Genomic DNA, 8,396 nt, shown 5'->3' on the forward strand with positions numbered 1-8,396 from the left:
AAAGCTATGGAGGCTCACTCTCCTATATATATATATCAAAAGACCGAGATCGAGGCCGGGGTCGTGGGTCAATTGGGGTTCTTTCTTTTCAAAAATTTTTTCTCCAATTAGAAAATCTTTCCTCTCCACATGTTTGGTTCTTTCTTTGAAAATAAAATTGAATTTTTTATTTTTTATAATTTTTTTATTTTTTATTTTCTGTTTTTTTTTTGTGAGATAAGTTCTCTAGGGTTTCCTTAGGGTTCAGCCTTGGCTGCGGCGCAGTTCGCACACACAGCGCAGATCTGGGGATTCAGAAATCCCTCTCACACGCAGAAACCAGATAACAAAACGCACACCCACACGCGGAGCGAAAATATAACAAAAGAAACAGAAATGCAACACAGAAACACCTTAACAACAAACACACAGTCGCTTTCCTACAGTGTAGATTAAACTTCACGCAGCAGCCGAGCTGCAAACTGGAGCTTGGTGCAGGGCAACTCCCCGGCAGCGGCGCCAAAAATGTGCGCTTTTGCCGCACAGGTCGTAGCTGGGGACTTGCCAGACACCGTATTGCGAGCCACGAATGGCTACAAGCATACAACCAGGGAAGGAAGCTCAAACAGAATGCCAAAGGGTGTGTCACTCACCGCTCAACCGCCGCCTTGAAGGATTCCTGCGTCGCAACCGTGAAGGAGGAGCCGCCGTCGCCGCTCTACCGCCTCACCGCCGCCACCGTGCCGCTACACAGTGCGCTCGATCGCTCTCTCACGCTCTCTCTCTCTCTCTCTCTCTCTCTCACACGCAGGAGAAGGAAACCAAAGAGATAAGGCAAGAGCACTCTTGTATTCACAACACATGAGAATAAGGATTTTAGGGTTACATTTGACTCTTATAGGTGACTTGGCCGTTCACACTTGGGCGCCCATACATGGCCGGCCGACCCTAACCCTTATCCTACTGATATCCAAGGTGCGCCTCTCATCGGCGATCACCCAATCCCTTTATCCTTAACATATAGTGCCGACAAGCCCGGCCCATGACTCAGAATATTTAAATTAATGAAGTGAAATATAGTACGACTCAATGTCCGCCATGGGTTAACAGTTGGGAGTGACAATGAAGAGGAAGTTGAGAATGTAAAGGGTCTCTTTAAGAAGAAGTTTGACATAAAGTATTTGGGTAAGTTGAGATACTTTCTTAGCATAAAGTATTTGGGTGAGTTGAGATACTTTCTTGGCATATGACAATATCCATTGGACATGTTGTCCAAATATGGTATGGTTGGCAAGATGAATACAAATGCAAGTAAGATTTTGGAGAATGCTACTATGTAAAAGAAGATAGTGGGCAGCTTGATCTATATGATGATCTCACTAGGACAGACATGAACCACACAATTGGGTTGGAGAGCTAGTTTATGCAAGTTCCTCAAAAGCCGCTGTAGTGTGAGATGCACACTATACTATGTGAGGTCCATAATGGATTATGACCTCTTCTACGAGGTTAGTATATAGTTGCACGTGTATGGATACACTTGATGGTAGCATTGGACAGAAGATCTACTACCGAGTATATGTTTTTCTTTGGAAGTGGTGCTGTTACATGGAGCAACAAGAAGCGGCTAGTTGCCTTATCAAGTATAGAGACAAAATACAAGGGTGCTACTGGTAGCATATGAGGTAACTTAGTTACGTAAGTTACTTGGAGATTTGGTGCTGCATGTGAACACTTGTAATCTATTGTGACAACCTTAGTAGCATACAATTAACCAGGAACCCAGTGTTTCATATGTGGACCAAACACATAGAGGTCCATTATCACTTCATAAGAGAGAAGAAGGTCTTGGCAAGAGATGTTGACAGCACAGAGGAGCAGGAGATGTTGACAGCATGGAGGAGTAGGTAGCTGACATTTTCACCAAGGCCTTGGGAGAAGAGTAGAGATGGAGTTGAGCTTGAGGGGGAGTGTTGGGATATTAAGCTCAACATGAGTTGCGCACTGACACTCATGACGTACCTAGGTGACCATTCCACATGTACACCATTGGCACATTTGGTAGCTAACACATGATAGATCTTTGCCTGTGATTCTATAGCTGGGCTACACCTACCTAGTCCAATCAAGTTATGGCATACTTATCTTACCAACTCACCTACTTAGCATGTTCACATTATGGACCACTTTACATAGTACTCTAGTACTTATGTTGGTTTTCACTTATCTTTTGTAGACCTCTTTTGAGAGCAATAAGTAGAAGAAGATTCCAACCTTCCATATGTGTGTGTGTCTTCTACATTGTTGTGTGTGTGTGTGTGTGTGTGCGTGCTTGCAAGAGTATTGAAAAAGGCTGGTACATGGAGTCTTTCAAATGGTTGTTTAGGTCATGGGCCCCTTCTTGCTAAGTATTGGCAAGCCAATCAAGAACTACATGGGTTGGGATGTGTCCAAACCATCGAGCGAGATTATCATGTGTAAGGGTATTAAGCAAGTTCGCTTGCACGCTTATGAAGGTATGCTAGGCTATTGTATGAAGGATTTTCAAATGGTTGTTCGGGTCATGGGCCCCTTCTTGCTAAGTATTGGCAAGCTCATCAAGAAGTACATGGGTTGGGATGTGTCTAAACCACTGGGCTAGATTATCATGTGTAAGGGTCTTAGGCAAGTTTGCTTGCACACATATGAAGGCATGCTAGGCTATTGTATAAAGGATTTTTATATACCTCACTTTAGATTCTTTTGCCACAATGTCATTTCCGAAGAAATCACAAGGGGACGTGAGCAATATGCACCTTCTAGGCAAGGTGATTAAAAAACAAAGTTTCTTTGTTGCCTACCAACCTGTTTGATTGAGCATATGTGTACATGGACAATTACAAACCAAATAGGCTTGGTGCGATCCTTGAGTCGGCCTTGTTGCACATGCTTTGTACTGGGAAGTACTACCTCGCTATGAATTGCGAAGTTAGGCAATGGCATGGATAAGAAAAGGATTGTAGTAGTGTGGAAAGCCATGAAATGCTGCATGCATAAACATTGATGAAATCTTCTTTTTTGAAAATGTTCCTTTTAGGTACTTTAAGGACGCTCGTGGTCTTGGTAGAATGCTATGGTGATGGTCTCCAAGAAGAAAGAGAAGACGAAGAAAATGATGTGCTTGGTAGTTAAGGCAACCCAATATCCTTGGATAGTGATGATGATGAAGCTTCTTGCCTCGACTATGCTGACAAATATTATTCCGTGTGGAAGAAAATCTACCTTACAAAGGCTATTATCGAGTTTCATGATTTTGTGCCCTTTTTGTCTAGCCGAAAAGGCAAGGGGTAGCTTTTATGCAATATGTTATAAGAATATATGTACATAATACATAAGGTTTCCCGTGTTGATCTCCAAAAACTATTTATTATAATCTTTTTTAAATTTAATTTTCTTTCATCTTTGCTAAAACTAATTTTGTAATCTTTAATTTCAAAAATTGTTATAATTTAATATGAGACTTTTTAATTAAATAAAACCTTAAATTTTACTTAGAACCTTACACTAAGAGTGGATAGAAAATTAATTAATTGATAAGATTAGCCTATATTGATAAATATAGGTTTTCTATATGCAAGGTTCTTCATTTGTGTCTCTTTTTCCTGATTAGGGTTTTCTCAACAAACAGTCCAGTCGAGGGTTTCCCTCTGCTGCAAGCAACATAGGGTTTTCTTCTTCCTGACGGTTTCCTGTTCAGGGTTTGCAGTTCGGTTTTCCCCTGCGGCTATGGCGGCCGAGCCCATGTCGACAGCTCTAGCTTCCGTTTCCAGCCGGAAAGAGAAAGCCGCCAAGGCCTTGTCGTCTCTCGAGAGCCATCGCAACCTCATCTCATCCTGCATCACAGATTGGCAAGAGCTGGAGCGCAGCTTCGGCGTGACGGAGAGGGCGCTCCAGCAGAAGTTCAAGGAGCTTGCGGAGCGGGAGAAGGAGTTTGACAGCAGGATGGACGAGGCCAGGGCTGTCTTGCACAAGCGAGAGGAGTCCATCGCCGGCCGCGAGCAAGCCTCTTTGGCCCGAGTAAAGGAACAGAAGGACACCGCTTTAGCCCCTATTCTTGAAGAGAGGAAAAAGCTGGAGGAGGAACGGGTGAGGAAGAAAGAGGAGAAGATGAAGGAGACGGATGTTTCTGGCGCCAAGGAGCAGGGTGAGAGTATAATTTCCTTTAGAGCCACAGGTCATAAGGAGAAACAGAAAGGGGAAGAACAAAAGGATCATGAGCAGAAAAAAGAAGTGCAGCGAAAGGAAGCGCAAAAGAACGATCACGCCATAGCAACAGATCTCGAAGAGATGAAAAAGGTGCAGAAGAAGGATCCCGCCAAAGATTCTCACTACGAGGAGAAAAAAGAAGTACAGGAGAAGGAACCACAAAAGAAGGAGAAGAAGGATGTGGAGAAGAAGGTTGTGCAGAGGAAGGAAGGGCAGGGTGAGCATTTGAGCAAGAGGAAAGACGCTAAGCCTGCAGAAGAAGCTGCAGCAAAGCGCTTAAAGGAAGCTTCTTCATCGGTGGCTACCACGGTAAAAGTCCTTAACAATGGAAGCTCTAATGGTGCAACGACCCTTGAGGAGGCCATTAACCAGGTAAAGCTTGCTTCTGAAGCCCAATACTCTATGCAAATAAAATCTTTTGTTGAGAAAATGGACGGTGAAGGACTGAGAGAGTTCCTCGTCCACCGTCGAAAAGAGACACCTGAGCTTCGGGCAGAGTTGCAGGCTGCTCTCCAGGCCTCTAGTGACCCTTGCCGCCTGGTACTGAAAGCTCTTGAAGGATCCCAAGACACGAAAAGGGTTTCTGTGAACAACAAGGGCTGCCATGCTTGCATCCTTCTTTTGGAAAGCCTCTCTGAAGTGGTAGCAGACCCAGTTCTAGGAGCTGACTACCCTGTGGTGCCTTCTGATGTTAGAGAGCTGGCCAAGACTTTAGCCAGGCACTGGCATTCAAAACTCGAGCTTCATGGCAGGGATGATTACACTCTGGATGCCCACCTATTTTTACAGCTGCTTGCCACGTTCGGGATTGGGACAGAGTACAGCGATGACGAGTTACTGACTTATGTAGTTTCCATGTCCCGCCGCGGTATAGGGCCTGCGTTGTGCCGTACTCTTGGTCTTACAGAGAGGATTCCAGGTTAGTGAGAGCATAACTTTACATTGGTGCATTATTTTTTTTTTCATGATCAGATTTTGCTACGGTGTCTGGTCAAGCAAGAGTTGGGGGGTTTGCAAAGTAATCAGTTTAAATTTTACTGAAAGATGGAAGAAAGCAACATTTTTTGTTCAAAAACATGTTTGAGTTACCTTTTGGAATTAGCCTGAAGTTCCAATGGTTCCTCTTATAATGACCAGTGCTGGTGGACAAACTTGCGAAAGAAGGCAAGCAGATAGAGGCAATTGCCTTTGCATCCTCATTTGGCATCTTGGAGAAATATAACGCAGGCTCTTTGCTGGAGTCTTATTTGGATGATTCTCAGAAGGCAGCCCAGGTGTTGGTTGAGAAAGCTGCAACGAAGGCAGCTGGTCTGGTATGTAGTGATGTGCATTCAACTCCATGTCTTCTCCTTTGGGATATTTAGGTTTATTTTTCTCTGATCTGAGCTTTGTCTCTTTTGGGCCTCAGAATGATGCACATCTCAAGCAGATTACAGCACTGAAGAATGCAGTAAAAGTCATAGAAGAGTATAATTTGAGCTCATACCTTCCCTTGGAGGACTTGCGTAGGCGCATTGTTGAATTGGAGAAAGACAAAGCAGAGAGGAAAAGGACAAACGCTGCTCTCAAGCAAGAAAGGAAGCTTCGAAAAAGTGCTCGTGATTCTGAATCAGGTAGGCCTGATGGTGTCATTACTGGGGAGGTTGGAACTGATACCCAATTGGGCCATGATGATTCTGCACTAGCAAAGCCTGTAAGCTCTGCCGGTGCTCTTGACAGAGGCCAGTATGTGCCTACTGATTTGGGACGATCTATCAGAGGGGAATACATACCCACAGACCTTGGACAGTCCTTCCTTTCCTCATATGGTTTAAACAGTCAATACAAGTATGAAAGGAGGCCTGAATCTGCATATGGCTCTGGGTATGGATTTGGTAGTAGGAGCCCAGTCTCACTACCCAACCCTTACACCTATCCTTCAATAGATGGATTTGGATCTTCATTGAGTGGTTCTGTGTCAAATGTGCCAACTACCTCTTACCCTGGTACTTCAGGATCTAACAACAGTTACCAGCACGGTAGTGGCTTACCTCCATCTTCTGGTTACCTGCCTTTTTATCTAAGGTAAGTTCTATGTCCATTGGGGAGATTGGATGGATGTGAGATCATTTGATGCATACAGCTAAGATGGGATTGATTCAATGAGTGCTTTGATGACGTGACTGCTAAACTCCTCCCTCTCAAAGTCTAGTGGATGCAAGACATGGCCTTTTTGTATTCTCTCTTAGTGCTGATGAGGTCGCCCCCTTGGCAGTTGACTGGATGGAAATTCAATGCCATTGTGGCGCTTGTTTCTAAGTTGTAGATGTGACAACATCCCATTACTTTGGAGAGGAACTAAATGGCTAAACCTTGTGCCTTTGGTGTTACAACCATTGATGTTAAGCATTATTCTGATGGGTGGCATGATGAGTGATCTTTTATGGACTTTTATGTTTCAGGGTCATGCTGGTTCAGAATCCAGTTTTACTTTTCTTCTTCAAGTACTCTGCCCTGCTCCCCCCTAAAAATTGAATCACAGGGCTCGAGACTTGCCCCACTGGCAGTTGTAATGTCTTCAAGGAAGTAGTGTTTGGAAGGAAAGGACGTTTGTTCTACTGTTCATGGGACTATAGTGGGAAGTGTGCAGATGACTCTTGACTGATGAGGGAGGAGAAGCCTGTGCCCTCGATGTGGCATTCCAGATTGGATGATGAGATAGGTGACCCAGCTATCTCCCCAGTTGACTTAGCTGGGCATATGTGGCTAGACTATGTCAGCTGCCATCTTCGCAATGTGGGATTGTGTAGCACAGAGTTAGGGCTTTGTTAATATGGGGTGATTCAACTGCATGGGCAAGTCTGCCTGTTTTGATATTGTGGTGAGCATGAGATGACTTGCCGAGTTAATGCAAATTTGGGAGAGGAAAATTTATTTTGAGTTCAAGTACGGTTCATAGGTGTATTCATAGTTTACCTTGAAGAATTCAGAAAGAACACTGCCGCTGAACCGGGTACCATTCAAGATTAACTTGGCTGTATTAAGTAAGTGAAACACATGCAGCCAATCATTACCGTCATCCATAGTATGCACCAGAATGTGCTTTTTGTGCCGTGTGAGGTTTTAACCTTATACAATTAGCCAAAGGGGATTGCCAAACCACCGATGAGCCTGAGTGGATGGAAGCCCAGAAGACAAATTTGTGGTCCCCTCCTGCAGGTCTCCGACCAAGCCAGGCAAGTCACACTGCCAAGGCTATAAATAAAGATTCACTGTAATTGGCATTTCTCTTATGATAAGTAACACAGCTGGGGTAACAGGAAGCTATTTAAGCAGGAAAGCTTTGTCCAGGTCACCAAGAATTAAAACTGCATAATACCATCAACTAGCCAATTGACCACTTAAGCAGTGCTCCAACCAAAACTCCAAGGGTAAGCAAGCCTGGGCATCAACAAAGAATGATAGTGGTTGGCTGATGTACACACACACACTCTCTCTCTCTCTCTCTCTCTCTCTCTCAAAACCACCAGGCTTTGCCTCTTACTTGAGAGGGAACATGGGTTGATTAGATGCAACACGCCTTCCATACACCCACTCACCAAGAGAAACGAGAAATGCTTCGCCTCTTACGTGAGAGGGAACATGGGTTGATAAGATGCGACACATCTTCCATACACTCACTCACCAAGAGAAACGGGCATTTCTCGCTAGATGAGAACAAGAGTTATACCAGCTCTTTTTGAGCAAGGACAACTTAGAAGCTTGGTGCATTCGTGAAGAAAAAAGATCACCTACACCTATCACAGATCCTAGCCTTTGGGAAAGCCTATGCACGACAATTGTATGATATGCCAAACCAACCTATACCACAAATGTCACACCCTATGCGCGATAGTTGTATGATGTGCCAAACCAACCTATACCACAAATGTCACATCTCTCGGCCTACGTCATCTTATGTCTTTGATTTCCGCAATGTTACTAGGGCTCTTAAAAAGTTGCAGAATGGGAGAACAAAAGATCATGAGGATCTATGTGCGGAACATTTTGCCCATTGGTACCACATATTGGCTCCCATTCTTGCCAGTCTTTTTAACATAGCACTTTTTGAAGGCTTCCCACCCTCTTGGACTACCAGCATTGTCCCCATCCACAAAGCAAGAGATCCCATGGACCCAAGCAACTACAAGACT

The 8,396-nt window shown here is 44.2% G+C and overlaps 1 protein-coding gene across 1 annotated transcript; it reads left to right on the top strand.

The window, feature by feature from the left end:
- Positions 1–3,518: 3,518 nt before the first annotated feature.
- On the top strand, positions 3,519–6,636 carry LOC147606635 (uncharacterized). Its single transcript, XM_086791657.1, has 3 exons — positions 3,519–5,143; positions 5,362–5,537; positions 5,633–6,636. Exons 1-3 carry the CDS (start codon positions 3,745–3,747, stop codon positions 6,290–6,292), a joined length of 2,235 nt encoding a protein of 744 aa, XP_086647783.1. The 5' UTR covers positions 3,519–3,744; the 3' UTR covers positions 6,293–6,636.
- Positions 6,637–8,396: the final 1,760 nt, after the last annotated feature.

Source organism: Cibotium barometz, chromosome 57, assembly GCF_041138505.1.
Source record: "Cibotium barometz isolate CiBa-2024 chromosome 57, ASM4113850v1, whole genome shotgun sequence".
Lineage (NCBI taxonomy): Eukaryota > Viridiplantae > Streptophyta > Polypodiopsida > Cyatheales > Cibotiaceae > Cibotium > Cibotium barometz.